At 37.7% G+C, this 16,172-nt stretch overlaps 1 protein-coding gene across 5 annotated transcripts in view; it reads left to right on the forward strand.

Annotated features, from left to right (window-relative positions):
* The window catches only part of ATP10D (ATPase phospholipid transporting 10D (putative)), a 139,657-nt gene that overhangs the window by 54,593 nt on the left and 68,892 nt on the right, over window positions 1–16,172 (forward strand). For 4 of the 5 annotated variants that reach the window (XM_061192239.1, XM_061192235.1, XM_061192238.1 and 1 more), the window contains exons 2-3: window positions 5,632–5,957; window positions 8,228–8,422. In XM_061192239.1, the coding sequence (XP_061048222.1) occupies window positions 5,668–5,957; window positions 8,228–8,422 (485 nt within the window). In that variant the 5' untranslated portion in view covers window positions 5,632–5,667. Of the gene's footprint in view, window positions 1–5,631; window positions 5,958–8,227; window positions 8,423–16,172 lie in introns of those variants that run through there. The other variant, XM_061192237.1, reaches the window with a different exon arrangement.

The following is a 16,172-nucleotide window of genomic DNA, read 5'->3' on the forward strand; positions in this document are numbered from 1 at the left end:
TCAGGGGAGCTTGGAAAACACCGCACAAGTGGAATACAGTTTGTTCACAAACATAGAATGAATTTTAGAGCAAAAGGTTGAGGATGAGATCAGGTGGTCTGAAGGTCAGTTTATGTCTTGCTGTCTTTTGTGATTGTTTGGATTTCTATTTGTATCCTACTGAATGCTGCTTACTTCTCAAGTATCAACAGATAAATAGAACATTTACTTAGACTTGGACAACTTTAATTTGCAAGCAATGTGTTGAAAGTTCGGACTTCAGCTCAATTTACAGGGTTTCCAACCTTGATTTATTTATGCTGAGAAACAGCCAAGGAGAAGAGTGGGGAAAAGAATGAACATTGTTCATCTGCAGTGTGCCCCATGACTCTTAACAGCATCTCATTTTATTCACTAGCAAGCTGAGGCTAGGAGGTCAGTTACAGAGGCCACAGAGCTATTAAGTGATGCAACCGACATTCAAACCTGGGTCTATAGAGCAGGAGGAATTTGATTTGTCAAAAAGTGGTGATCAGAGTGCTCATTCACTCAATTAAAATAGGTGAACCAGAAAATGCAGGGTTAGGGTCAGGGGCTGTGATGAAAAAGCTTCAACATTTGTTACCATGTGAAAATATGTGCCCAATATTCTGTATTTTTTTCTTTTTAAGAGAAGCTAATTATCAGTATTTTATGTAAATTTGTCTCCATTTTAAAATGTTGGTCCTATATTCACAAAATGTAAAACAATGTGTTTGGCAACACCATGATACAAAATACATCATTGGGTAGAGTTTTGCTTAAGGGCTACTGGTATGTGACTTCTAGATTAAATAATCTCTAAAGTCTAAGCTTTAAAATGTCATGATTCTTGCTGATTCTTGATGAGGTATGATTTACTGTGATTCGCTTTCCTTTCATATCTTAAAGAATTTTTTCTGAATATTTATGTGAAATATTAATAATGAAGCCTTCTCTAAGTATCAGTATACTTTTAACTTTGCTGGGGTAGATGGGGAAGGATGAAAAGGCTACTTCTGGCTTCTTGCTACTGGGAAAAGTGTTGCCCTCCCCTGAGCCTTCTAGTCTAACTGCTGTTTTTCAGTGCCTTTCTACTATCAGAGGAGCTAAAAATGGCTCTGTCCACTTCCATGTATGCTTTCAACCCATGTGGATCCACATGCAATCAGTGTCTCTCCAAAGTGTGTAGAGCAACATATTAGTGAACCTTGAAACCAATTCAGTGCAGCATGACCAGTATTAAAATGAGAGAGACTGAGAAAGAGAATAGAGTAGGATAGAAGATGCATGCATGGCAAGTAGGAAGGGCAAGTATTGTTCTGTAGGACTTTGTTTTAGCTGTATGTGTGTATGTGTGTATGTGTGTGTCTGTGTTCCAGGTTGCATCATAGAATGTATTTCTTACTGGCCTGGCAGTTAACAAATTTTGTAAGCACTGAGCTAGAGTGACTAAATATTGATAGATCCTCGGTCATTCCTCCTCGATCTAAGATGGTATAAATTCTAAGCTGGAAATTTGAAAGAATTTTTACCACATGTTAATTACCTCCACACTTGGTCCTTTTTGTTCAATCCCTTGAAAACATTAACAACTTCTCTATCTCAGGGGTCCCCATCCCCCCCTCCACCCCCGGGCCAGAGGTGAGCGGTGAGTGGACGGGCCAGTGAAAGCGTCATCTACCGCTCCCCATGGCTCACATTACTGCCTGAACTATCCCCCCCTCCCCTGTCTGTGGAAAAACTGTCTTCCACGAAACTGGTCCCTGGTGCCAAAAAGGTTGGGGACCGCTCTTTTATCTTATACATATCAGTCCTTTGATCCAATAATTACTTTACAGGCAAGAGTGGCAGTGCTGAAGGGAGGGAGGGACACTACAAAATGATAAGCCACATAGCCTTGGAGAGTAGGACAGAGACACCATGACCAAGAGAGGATGCTGAAGAGAGGGCAGTGAGCCAGCTCCAATTCTATCTTTACTGAAATTCCTTGAGAATGAAAAGGGAGAAGGGGGAGGACAATATGTGAGTGAATAGAGCACCTAATGCAAGTCTAAGGGCACTGAAAAGGCACAGAGGACCTAGGGATACTTTGGCAATGAAATGTTTTCCATTTGTAGAATTGCCTCTTCGGAACTGAGTGAATGGGGAAAGGTGAAGTTCTTGAGATACACCATGAATTACCTGAAGTTAACACCTCCTACGTGCTGTATTTGTTTAGTTATTTCTAAGTTTGCATTCTGAAGAAATTGTATTCCAAAATTTAAAAATCTAAGTTGAATCTAGATTGTTGTGTGAGATTGTGGACCCTAGAGGGATACACACTGCTCTGTCTTAATAAGAATTTAGTTGCAAATGAAAACTTCTCTTTTAAAGTTTCCAGAAATAATATAAAATTGTACTAATTTCAACCTTCTGAAAATTATGAGGTTTGTCATAATGGTCACCTGATGGGATGAAATGCATGAAAAGCCCTTAGTGCTTATGTTTAGTATTTTACATTATCTATTGATTCATTGATAAAGCACTATCTTACATCCTTATTCTGGGGAGATGTTATGAACTACTTTAATAACTCCAAGCTCTCATTACTAGTTATAGGTTAAGAAGCTATTTTTATGTGTACTTGACCCTTGAACAATGCAGGTTTGAATTTCAGGGATCCACTTATACTCGGATATTTTTCAGTAGTAAATATTACAGTACTACCAAATCCTAGTTGGTTGAATCTGCGGATGCCTAGGAACTGTGGAAATGGATGGCCAAGTACAAGTTATGGGTAGATTTTCTACTTTGAGGAAGGCGGGCACTCCTAACCCCTACATTGTTCAAGGGTCAACTGTACTGAAGTGAAAACTAGGCTTTTCAAACTACCTCAGAGACAGATTTTTAAAACATTATATTGAAAAGATAGGATTATTTTGACCAGTTTACATTGATTTAGCTCTCTATGGACAGATAATTGAGAGAGCAAACTCCAAAGGGCAGCAAACTGATGGGGTAGAATTCTTTTTGTCTTGTTTCCATTACTAGTATAAAACTGATAAAACCAACTTTATGGATATTTTCTCACTAACAGTAGACGCTATGTATTGTGGGTCCAATATCCAGGCAAAAATACACACATTTGGAGGCCAGTGTATTCGTCCCATTAAAAGTGACTTTCTGCCTGTTATTTGTTTGCTTTAGATCACATAAATTTTAAAGATCTGATGAGTTCTTGTGAGATTATTTGTGATTCAACTTTTTTTCTGTAAATACAGTGATAAAGTGATGCTACATAACTGTAATCCCTGGGATTGCTTAAAGACCAATATAGAGTAAACAAGTGTATTAGCTAGAATGGATTATTAAAAATAGTGATTCACTAGAATTACTAGAATAGGACCAAATCTTTCAGTGCTGCTAGGTAATGATTTATGATTTCAGATCCATGAACGCTGGATACAGTTTTAACGTCCTTAGGGGGAAACTGTTAATTTCTGATTAGTATAACACTTTAGAGAAAATAATCAATAGACATGTTATAAACTTAAAATGAAGCTTAGGAAAGAAGCAAGCTTAAATAATTTGCCCAGACTATTTCAGTGCCTTGAACACTATTTTGCACTTGGGATTGCATTTATATATTTACGTACCTATTTGCCTCACCTAGACCCTGAGATCCTAGAGATGAGGATCCAGGTCTTAATCATCTCTGTGTCCCTAGCCAGTGTAGTTTCTAGCACATAACCTAGTTTTTCTGCAAATGCGGTCATGGACCACCTGAATCAGATTCATCTGGGGAGTTTTGTTACCAATTCATATTATCAGGACGCACCCACAGATTTACTAAAAACCTCCAGAGGTGCACTTCAACCTAAAACGATCAAGTAAATGCAGTGACATTGATAAAGCAAGGATAGAAAGCAAGGCCTCCAGACCTTGCCCTCCACACACTTGCTGACATGCGCGTAGCCTGCTGGATGAACTTTGGGTATCTACTAAGTGCCAGCTGCTCTGGATACAAAGTTAAATGAAGCACATTAACAGTTAAAAGCAGACTGTTGGATTGGAAAGATTTGATTTGAGTCAGCCTTACCTACTTACTAATCACATGAATTTCAGCATGTCACTAAACTTCTCTAAGCCTGTTTCCTCTTTTGTAAAATGGAAATAATGACTGTATCATAAGATTGATGTAAATACTAGATACGATAAGTCATGTAAAACGCTTTGCAAAGTGCTTGGAATAGAGTGTGCTCTTAATAAATGTTAGCTTTTTTTTTCCTTTTTTAAATTAATGGGCATACGTTCTAGTCAGGGCTGAATTTCTTGGAAAATAAGACACACTTGAAAATGAGGAAAATAAGGAAGAGATTAGATAGGAGTTAGGTTTGTTTTCTATCACACCACCCCCAAAACACGGTGGTGTAACTTCTACTGACTCAGTTTGGTGGGTTGGCAGTTGGGGTTGTGCTCAGTTGGGACAGCTTATCTCGGTGCTAGATTGTGTCCTCTGGGCACACTCACGTGTTGGCCGTCAGCTGGCAGTCAGTGGCCTCATCCATATGTGGACAGGAGCAGTAGTTGCTAAGTGGGTCAGGAGTACTCATCATCCAGGAGACCAGCCTAGGCTCGGGCATGTGGTAGTGGGAAAAATGGAGTCAAGGAAGTCCCGTGAGCAAGCACTTTTCAAGCCTCTGCTTGTATCAGGTTTACTAGCGTTTCATTAGCCAAAGCAAGGCACATGGGCAAGCATAGCTGCAGTGGGTAGAGAAAGACTTCACCACTTGATGGGTAAAAGGATGTGCATACAGGGATGGAAAGCGTTTGTGGCCATTTTTTTTTTTTTAGTGAAATAGGGAGTATTTTCTTTTTTCTTTTTTAAAATTTTATTTATTTATTTTATTTTTGGCTGTGTTGGGTCTTCGTTTCTGTGCGAGGGCTTTCTCTAGTTGCGGCAAGCGGGGGCCACTCTTCATCGCGGTGCGCGGGCCTCTCACTATCATGGCCTCTCTTGTTGCGGAGCACAGGCGCCAGATGCGCAGGCTCAGTAGTTGTGGCTCACGGGCCTAGTTGCTCCGCGGCATGTGGGATCTTCCCAGACCAGAGCTCGAACCCGTGTCCCTGCATTGGCAGGCAGATTCTCAACCACTGCGCCACCAGGGAAGCCCCCATTTTTGTTATCTGCACAGAATGGGTTTTACTGACTGCTGACTGTATATCAGGCTTTATGCTAGGTGATTTACATGTTATTCCCTTAATCCTCATAACAATTTCCTGACGTGTGTGACAGTCCCATTTCATGGATGAGAAAACTGATGATTAGATAAGTTAAGAGACTTGTATGTAGTAAGCCCAAATTATTTGCCTCAAGTTGTGGAGTAGCCTTTTAGGGGCTGTCTCTTGTTGCTTAGGTGATCAGGTGATCAGCCCATGAGGCAGAAGGTGTATGCTCTATTTCATAAAGAGCTGGTTAAAACGGAGTTCCAGTGACTCGTTTTACTCTCACATTGATACCTTGAACCATTGAGTCATTTGTTTATTTAGTATAGAAAAAAATTTTAATTTTACTATTATTACTATTCTTTAAGACTTTCCAGAAGCTTATGAGAAGTATTTTAGTGGGTTTTTCTTTGTTCGTTTTGTCAGATTACCTACACAACCTGGATCTCACCGCATTTGGACATGACTGAGCCTCTTCGATGGGCCGGATATCACTGGCAGCGGCTGACTGGCGGTGCAAACAGGGACGATCATGAGAGGCCATACAGCTATTCCTCTTTGCTTGCCCGCAGGGGCAAGTCCCCCCAGACCCCCACACTGGCAGCAAAGCACCGGCTTGTTGTTCCCCACCTCCAGCCCTTCAAGGACGAGTATGAAAAGTTTTCTGGAACCTACGTGAATAACAGAATACGGACAACGAAGTACACGCTTTTGAATTTTGTGCCAAGAAATTTATTTGAACAATTTCACAGGTACTTTTATTCTTGGGGGAAAAAAAAATCTTAGAATGTGCTTTGTCATCCTAATGGATATCTAAGGTTTTTCATTTTCATCACGTTGTTACCTAAGCCTAAGGCTTGTGACGTTATCTTTGACAAGTCTGGTAGAGTCTGTTGTGGAACGGTGACCTCTTACATTCACATAACACTTTATAATTAATAATATGCTTTCTCATGACAAGAGACGATATTGTTACCTTCGTATTACAGATTAGGAAACTAAGTTTGGCACAGTGGTTTAGCCAGTGTGATGCCAAAAGCAGACGAGGGACTATAGCCTTGAGTTTTCTCACTCTTGCTTTGGTGTTCTTTCCATTAAACCATGGTGTATTTTAATTCTAGCTTTTTCTTCTTGATAATAGGAGAAAATAGAGCTCTGAAGCAAATTCAGATGTAAGCTGTAAGGTTAGGTGAAACAAAGACATAATTCAGAGTAATATGTATTTATGGAAGCCCTCCAATCAGGTTAGGTATTGAAGGGAATGCAAGGCTAAATGGTGCTTCTTTCCTTACAGAGTTTTATATTTAGCAAGGGAAACAAGATGTTTATACAATGAAAAGGCATAGTGGATGTCATGAGTGTTATAAGGTGCTACCAACTAGGATGGAAACCTCAAAAAGAGAAATAATACTACTAGCCAGAGCAATAGAAGGGAAGTGGCATGTGAACTTAATTATGAAGGTTAAGATGTTCAAGGCAGAGGTGTCTGCAAATCACATTTCAGATGGAGGAAGGAATATGAGTAAAAGCAGAATGGCAGTAGCATAGAAGATTTGCTGGAGGCCTGGGAAGTAGTCCTCTGTGACTAATGCAATTAGAGGCAAACTGAAGGCAGGAGAAAACATTTAGGAAAATGCATATATCCCGGAGAGTTGTAATGGAGACCTGAACTTAGGACAATGTGGGGATAAAAAGGAGGATAATCTATTACAGATACTATGGATTAGATATAGGGAATTAAGTGAAAGGAGTCAAAAGATGATGTGAACAAGTTGAGATGCGATGACCAGGAGGAGGATTAACAGAAAAAGGAATGACAGGAGTAAAAAGAAGCTTGGCTAGAAGATTATTTTGTTTTTGTAAATGGTGAGTTTGAGATGCTAATATCAGTATAGAGATTCTCAGCATTTATTATTCATTCCACATACATTCATTCTCATTTTTCATTTTATATACATTCCGTATACATTCATGGAACAGTGGATATGGTTAAAGTACAGGTGTGAATTTATTGAATTAATGGCTTTAACTGCTGTGGGTATTTCTGTCTATGGGAGCTTGCAATCTAGTGCCCTTGATGGAATTAGAACCTGGAACTTGAACAGAGTTCAGGGCCTAGCCCTATAGATTTGGATGTAGTTCACATGGAAATCATTGAAGCCACAGAAATAGCAAAAAGGGCTAAGAAAAAAATTTCAGCGTAAAAGGAACTAGAGGTGAGGAAGGAGGGGTACGTGTAGATTATTTTGAGAAGTTTGGTTATGGGAAAAGTATGTGATAAAAATTCAAGGAACCATGCAAGATTGAGATTTTGTTTGTTTCTTTTAAGGAAAGAGGCTGCCTGAATTTGCCTTAGGATCCAGTGGGGAAATATTTGAATATATAAAATAGAGGAATAGAGGAAGTTCCTTAAAAAATTGGTTCTGAGTAGCATAAAAGCAGAAATGGAAACATTGATCTTAGGGAAAAGCAAACCCTCGGACTTTTCTAATTATTGGGCTGACCAAAAAAGTTTGTTGGGGTTTTTCCGTAAGATGTTATGGAACTTTTTGGCCGACCCAGTATTTTGAGCCTGTTTGAATCTTATGTTTGGGCAATCAAATTAACTTCTGAAAGTTAGAGAGTTGGTTTTTGTTGTTGTTTTGTCTTTTGTTTTTACAACACATTAACTCTGAATTTCCTCTTAAGTTTTTTGAACTTTTGAAAAGAAAATAGTACTTTCTAGTGTGCTTTATATTTATATTATGTGTTATACAACTCACGACTGTCACATTGCAATATTTACTATAATATATGTAATAAATAATATCTCACATTTATTAAAGTATGCTCAAGCCAGATGTCTGGGGGGGTAATAAATTGTTCATTCAGATTTGTTAGATTTTGCTAGTTCTCTCTGTTTTGTAGCATCCAAAATCAGCTGATAGAAACTTGTAGGGAAACACCGTTAGGTCTTTTGCCTCTTTTGCTGCAGGCTTTTACATGATTTGTTAATACCTCCTTGTGTGTGTTTGGGTTGCAGAGTCGCCAATTTATATTTCCTGTTTCTAGTTGTCCTGAACTGGGTGCCTTTGGTAGAAGCCTTCCAAAAGGAAATTACGATGCTGCCTCTGGTGGCTGTCCTTACAATTATTGCAATTAAAGATGGCTTGGAAGATTACCGAAAATACAAACTTGACAAGCAGATCAACAACTTAGTAACTAAAGTTTACAGTAGGTAAGTGTAACAGGAGTTGTGCTGGGGAATGCACAGGCATCATTTAGAAACATGCAGAATGTTACTTTTTCCCCCTTCGGTGTGACTAGGACACTTTGGGAGGGAGGGCGGTGTTTTCAACTAATATTTATTCAAGTCCTACAGGGAATTAAATTCAGGCATCATAGGAAAACAATAATGTGTAAGCCATTGTCACCCCAGGAGCTGATAAAGCAAGAGCTTCTATAATTTAGGCATAAGTGGAACTGAAAGAATTAAACTTCAAACTGTAAGAAGGAAAGCAAGCAGATAGTTTTTAATCCTAGATGTTACAATTTGGGATTAAGAAAGGATGGGATATGAAAAATATGAATGAATATGGAAAAACAACATGGGATATGAAAAAAGAGAAGATGAGCTTCCTGTGGAGGAAAGGAATTGTGAGAAATGGAGAAGTGTGTTCTTTTTTGTGCACAAAGCCAGCAGCCTATAAAACCCTTCCTGCTGGGGCAACCACAGAGGGCATTCGTAATAGGTCTTTTCAGAAGCACATGTGCTCTCTTGGAGACTTGTATTTCCAGTATTTATGAAATAGAAAGCCAAGAGTAAAGTCCATTAAGGTGAGTTTTGAACTCTGCTGTTTATTAATGACTACATTTACGAATGCTACAATGCTAGTGTCTGGAGACAATTATTTATCACGCTGGGATGTATTCCTTCAAGTCATGTGCATGTTGTGGTAGGGGTAAACCCATGGGGGATGGTTTACAAAATAGGGATTGTGCTACATATATTTTATTCTAATTCTTTTAGCCTAAGATTACACCATAAACATTTCCCATGTCTTTAACCTTCAAGAAAGTACTTTTAATAGCTGCATTGTCTATAATATGACTCTAAGGTAATTTAACATTTCCCATATTTATATAATTTTGAGAATGTATGTTTCAGTGAGTATTCTTACACAAAAGTGTTGAAGATCTATGATTATTTCAGCATTATAATTAGAAATGGAATTACTAGATCAAAGAGGAGGAATATATTTTAAAATTTACTGAAGTATAGTTGATTTACAATGTTGTTAATTTCTGCTGTACAGCAAAGTGATTCAGTTATATGTATATACATTCTTTTTTATATTGTTTTCCATGATGATTTATTACAGGATACTGAATATAGTTCCATGTGCTATACAGTAGGACCTTATTGTCTATCCATTCTATATATAATAGTTTGCATCTGCTTATCTCAAACTCCCAATCCATCCTCCCCCACTGCCCTCCCCCTTGGCAACCACAAGTTTGTTCTCTATGTCTGTGAGTCTGTTTGTTTCATAGATAAGTTCATTTGTGTCATATTTTAGATTCCACATATAAGTGATACCATAGTATTTGTCTCTTTCTGACTTACTTCGCTTAGTATGATTTCTAGTTGCATCCATGTTGCTGTAAATGGCATTATTTCATTCTTTTTTTATGACTGAATAGTATTCCAGTGTGTGTGTGTGTGTGTATGTGTGTGTGTGTGTATATACTTTACCTTCTTTATCCATTCATCTGTCGATGGACACTTAAGGTTGCTTCCATGTCTAGACTATTGTAAATAGTGCTGCTATGAATATCAGGATGCATGTATCTTTTCAAATTATGTCTTTTTTCTGGATATACACCCAGGAGTAGGATTGCTGGATCATATAGTAGCTCTATCTTTAGTTTTTTAAGGAACCTCCATACTGTTTTCCATAGTGGCTGCACCAATTTACATTCCCACCCACAGTGTAGGAGGGTTCCCTTTTCAAGAAGGAATGTATTTAAGTCCTTATTTGGGTGGCTTTTATGAAAATAAATTACAAAGTTTATAATGTTAATTCTCTGGAGTTCCCTTTCATGAGAAATGTATCTACTTCTTAAAAAGTCATCATTAGGAATAGATTTGTGAAATTCTGAATATGTTAACTGCTTTACAAGTAAGGGTTTGGTGTTACTTGTTTTCATTTCAGAGTCTGGAAAGCTTATGGAATATTCTGAGGATAGTGAGTGAGTGTGTTAACTTGGCCTGAGGGGAGTAACCAAGTAAAGGGGCAGTAATCAGAAATAAAAAGTTAGAGAGGGAATTTGCAGCCTACTGTTGGAGACGCTCCATGACCAGGATACTGCTTAGACATTGAGTAAAAGAGTTCTCCAGAGAAACAAAATCAATAGGAATAAGATTTATTATAAGGAATTGGCTCATGGGATTGTGGAGGCTAAGAGTCCCACTGTCTTCCATCTGCAAGCTGGAGTCCCAGGAAGGCCAGCAGTAGTTTGAAGGCCAGAGAGTGATGGTGTAGATTCCAGTCCAAGAATGAAGGCCTGAGAATCAGGAGTGTCAAGGGCGGATCAGTGTCCCAGCTCAGTCAGTCAGGAAGAGAGTGAATTCAACCTTCCTTCACCTTTTTGTTCTATTCAGGCCCTCAACGGATTGGATGATGCCCACCCACACTGGGGAGGGCCATCTGCTTTACTCAGTTCACCAATTCAAACGCTAATCTCTTCCAGAAACACTCACAGACACACCTAGAAATAATGTTGAACCAAATACCTGGGCATCCTGTGGCCCAGTGAAATTGACTCATAAAATTAACCATCACAGATATTTTCATTTAGTGGTAGAGAATGCATCTTTTGAGTTAAGAAGTAACATGGTAAAGGTTGTGCTTTAGGAGGATTGGTCCTCTCAGGTCATGGGAATGGCTTCTGTATAGATCTGCCTCTACTAATCAATCCAGGGTACTACTGGGAGTAGATGCTAAGTACAGGAGGGGATTCATAGAAGAGATACTATGAAGAAGAACCCAGTGGAATTTGGTGAACTTTTGTGATTTTTTTTTTTTTTTTTTCTGCTTTGGAGGATAAAAGTACCACTGATAGAAACAGGGATCATTAAATTCTTCTCAGGTGAGTGAACTGTAAATGATAGTAAGACAGGCATCTAAGTGGAAATGCCCAGTGGGCAAATAGGGCACACATATTACAGTTCTCAAAGGAAGGAAAAGCTACAGAGAGAAATTTCAAAGTCATCAGTCCCTTTACGAGTTAGGAGTTTGACGTAAATCCTCAAGGGAGAAAATGTGAAGCGCTAAAAGACTGAGCTTTGAGCCCAAAGGTAGGCACCTGTTTCAGCCTTTGGAAAGACTTCAGAGGCTCCATTGGACATATGCTGTCACTATTCTGAGATCTCAGAGCATTTGGCATATTTCTTGGGTTGATTTCAGTGCTCTGATATAGACTCAACTTTCATAAGACACTAATTCTAAATTTGTCAGACTAGAGATTCTGTTCTATTCTAGTTTCCAAGTCAGAATAAATGATATCTAAGTTTAAAAGTTTAGTTTTATAATAAACAAGTATATTCTGAACAAATTTAAGTTCACTTGACTGACCAAGAGTTCAACCAGACGACATAATTTTTTTGTTGTTGTTTTGGGAGAACAATAACTCAAAGCCTTGTCCTGATAGTGGAAATTTGTCTTCAGTGTTACATGAGCCAATGATTAGGGAAGACTTCTCTGAAGAAGTGATATTTAAGCCAAAACCTGTAGGATTCTGAATTTTGTTCATTATTAGAATTCTTCAGTGGCTTTCCCAAAATTGATTTTAAAGACCTATTATAGAAAACAAAATAACTTTTTTCTCTTTTGTAAGATGATGTGAACTGTACTTAAATAAGGAAAAATTATTTCTCTTTTTTTTTCTTATACTCATGTCTAATCTAAAGGGAACCAGAAAAATTGATGTATAGAAAAAATGAAAAAATAGTTCATGGTTTTTATTTTAAAGTCATAGAGCACTTTACTGAAACAGTGCTGTGAATCATTTGATGACATTTAAATGCTTATTATGTGCCAGGGATAGAGAGGTGAAATGTTCATATAGTCTCTGCCTTCAAAAAATAGCTGTAGGAAATAGGATTTTACAGTGATTATATGATGAACAAAATCCATATTTTGACCAATTTTAAGATTGCTCAGCTAATGCCAAATTTAGCAAATGGAAAGAATACTTATATGTATTTTTAAATACAAATTCTTGTACATAAATAATTGCTGATTTTTAGTGCTAGTTTAGAGTTGTTACTGTGTGTTTGTTTGCTTTTTTAGCTTATTCTAAAAAGTTCTAATCCTGATTCCTTCACTTAGTAGCTGTGTAGACTTGGGCAAATTATGTAAACTAGCTAAACTCCAGTTCCCTTCATTATGAATAAAATAGTATAAAACAGTAAGCATAGTACCTAACCCTTTCAAGTACTAAGTAAAGGTTAGCTATTATGATTATTATAAGTTAATAATGACTATAAGCTAGAGTTTGTCACATGATCAAGTCATTTAATTAATATTTGAGAACTTGTTAAAACATTGTATGATTTTATAAATAGTAAAATTTCCTAATGGATACCTGGTATAATTTTTTTCTCAGGGGTCCCTTTAGACATAGTTTGGATCTGTTTTAAATGATTTGCATATAAACTTAAAGATGAGATGCAATATTCTTTTCAATTGTTTAAGGTCTAGTCCAATTATCACTTTATGATTGCATTTTATAATAGAATCGGGTAGCTCTTTATGTCTTTTTATTCTATGTAATTTGCTTTTGTTTGTTGTAGAAGAAATAATGCTTACATTCTGACACCTCCTCCCTGTTCTTGGAACAAATTATAAGGATATAAAGAAATAAACGTGGGCTCTAAGACCATGTCTTGTTGATTTAAGTTAATGTACTAACTTAAATTCCTATTAAATACAAAGAAATTACTTTAGAGGACAAATTATTTCTCAGTAAAATTAAGTTGAAAGTATGCGGCTATTAAATCTTGCAAGCTTCTGGAAGAAGCATATTAACATATCTATGCAGATAATTTGGTTATTATTTGTAATAATATGTGGTCTTTCACAAGGTGCTTAATTTTCTTTGGGAAAGTATCATAGGGAAATAGCAAATGCTAGAATAGAAATTAAACATTTAAACCCTATTACACCCCAATTACATTAGAATGAACTATTATCCAAAACCTGACTTAAGATTGCCTTTAAAATGGCAGCCATTTGTAAGGTTTTAAGGTTTGCTTCAAGGATAATAGAAGTGTGCTGAAAATAAAACTATTAATCATACAGCAAATTTAAGTGCCTACTGTGTTGTAGACACTGATTTAGAGGTTTAAACAAAAAACAGATAAAATGCCTGCCCTCCAGGAACTTATACTGTTTTCTGATCTTTAAAAATCACCATATTGTTGGTGTTAGGAGTTTAAAAATACTAGCTAATGTTAATATTTTAGAATTATCTCATAAATTCATAGAATTTCATGATTCTTGAAATGAGACTAAATATCAGTGGCCTTCTAAGATGTTAACCTTACTGATGTGTGACATTTTCCAAAACAGTGGTTCTTGAAATTCACTTTCTAATACACAATTAAACCATGTTTTGTTTGGTGGTCATTGGTAAGTTACTATAGCTGGGAGTAAAGTCTAGTATTTGAGAGATGGACGCTGGAGCTACCTGCCTTGTTTCAAATCCCAGGAATACTAGGAACTGTGTGACCTGGAGCTAGTGACTTAACCTGTCAAAGTCAGTTTTTCTCATTTCTAAGAAGTGGGGGAGTGGGGCATAGTGCATTCATCGTACCACCCACATAACACTGATATAAAAATTAAATGAATTGATGAATATAAAGCATCCAGTAAATCTTAGCTGCTCTTGTGTCCAATGATTATTCAGTATTTGCTTTTTATAAACTTTTTAGTGTTTTATTGGAAAAATACTAAAGAACATCAAAAAGAAAAACTCATTCATAATCCCACTCTTTCTCTCTTTCAATTTGTTAAAGTAGGAAGTAGAAGTCCATGTTTTCTGTCTTTCCACCTGTCTCCTTCCAACCTCCACCCCAGTGGAATCACTATTAATAGTCCAGTGTATTCTTCCCAACTTTTCCCAGTGATTGTGTATTGACATAAAAGCTGTGTGACATTGAATTCTTAAAGAAGCAAAATGGGTCTAGAAGTTTGCCTGAAGAATGGATTATAAGTGCTATATCCTGACCAGTGAGAGTAATTACAGAAGCACAAATAACCAAGTAGATACAAGAAATTCTAGTTGTACATTTAGGCTGTGGGAGAAGGAGAAAGTTCTTTTACTACTTTTAATTCTATATCCGAGAAGGAAATATAACCTCATGTTGAGTCTACCACAATTAAAAATTCTCAAAGCTAGTTAAAATTGGCAATGAACATTGTCACTTAGCTTGTAGTTTCAAACATCATGCTCTCCCATGCCCTATGGCATTGTGCCTCCACTGTCACTCTGACTGAAGCACTGTCCCACCTTTCTTCACCTGACTCACTCTAGATCATCCTGCAAGGCTCACCTCCTCCAGAGCTAAATGTCCCAACTGTTTGCTCCCATAATAACCTGTGCATACCTCTCTTATAAAATTGCTGTTTGTGTCTCTTTTTCAAATTTTGACCATAACTTCCGTAGGGAGATCACCATATCTTAGTCACTTTTGTATTCTTAGCACCTGACATGGTAACTCACATAAATTAAGATCAGTATGTGTTTAATTGACCTGAACTAGCTACCTATTGGGAAAATTAGCTACTTTAAAAACATCCTAGCATGGACTCCAAATGGGGAAAAGTGAAGTTAATTTAATTGTAAAATGGACCTCATTTGAATTTCGTTCCAATGTGGAGTAAATAAACTTGTCCCTTAGAGGAATTCTATTTCTTATGTTTGAAAGAAAAATAAAATCCTTAACCCTAATATAAAATCTGTCTTCCCTCCCTACTTTCACAAATTCTCAGCAAATTTTCTTATAGATTTCTTCATAGAAAAAGTAGAGGTCATTAAGCATGAATTAGGTACTTCAGTTCTTTCTTACATCATCTACATCTTCACCTACTTTCTTCTGACTTTACATGAAAAGGTGACTCCCTGCCTTGTAATAGTAATTCTTTCATTTGCATTCTTAATTCCATTCCTTGTTACTTCTCCATAGCCTCAAACAGCACCCCCCAACTCTGTCCTCTCTTCTACCTTGCCTTCTCCATGGGCTTCTTCCTTGCATGCTACGTGCATGCCCAGTTCTTTCATCCTTACTGTCCTTTGCCTTACCTTCCCTTGCAGTGGCTGCTTTCACCCTTTATTCATTTCAGGGCTAAACTTCATGAAATATTCTACTTCTTCAACTTCCAATTATGTCTTAATTCACTGGAGGTCTCACTTTCTTCTTCACTCTCCGCATCAACAGTTTCATGCTATCAACTTGATAGCAGGCATTCTAATAACCACATATCACAGGCATGACCCCTTTGTGGCTTTTGTTACTATGATGGCTCCCTTTTTGAAATTTCCTTGTTTTTTTTTTTTTTTTTTAATTTTATTTATTTATTTATTTATGGCTGTGTTGGGTCTTCGTTTCTGTGCGAGGGCTTTCTCTAGTTGTGGCAAGTGGGGGCCACTCTTCATTGTGGTGCGCGGGCCTCTCACTATCGCGGCCTCTCTTGTTGCAGAGCACAGGCTCCAGACGCGCAGGCTCAGTAGTTGTGGCGCACGGGCCCAGCTGCTCCGCGGCATGTGGGATCTTCCCAGACCAGGGCTTGAACCCGTGTCCCCTGCATTGGCAGGCAGATTCTTAACCACTGCGCCACCAGGGAAGCCCCAATTTCCTTGTTTTTTGATTTCTCCGACATTTCCTCTTGGGTCGTTACCTTGTGTCAGCTGCCCTATATGTA

Source organism: Eubalaena glacialis, chromosome 5 (genome assembly GCF_028564815.1).
Source record: "Eubalaena glacialis isolate mEubGla1 chromosome 5, mEubGla1.1.hap2.+ XY, whole genome shotgun sequence".
Lineage (NCBI taxonomy): Eukaryota > Metazoa > Chordata > Mammalia > Artiodactyla > Balaenidae > Eubalaena > Eubalaena glacialis.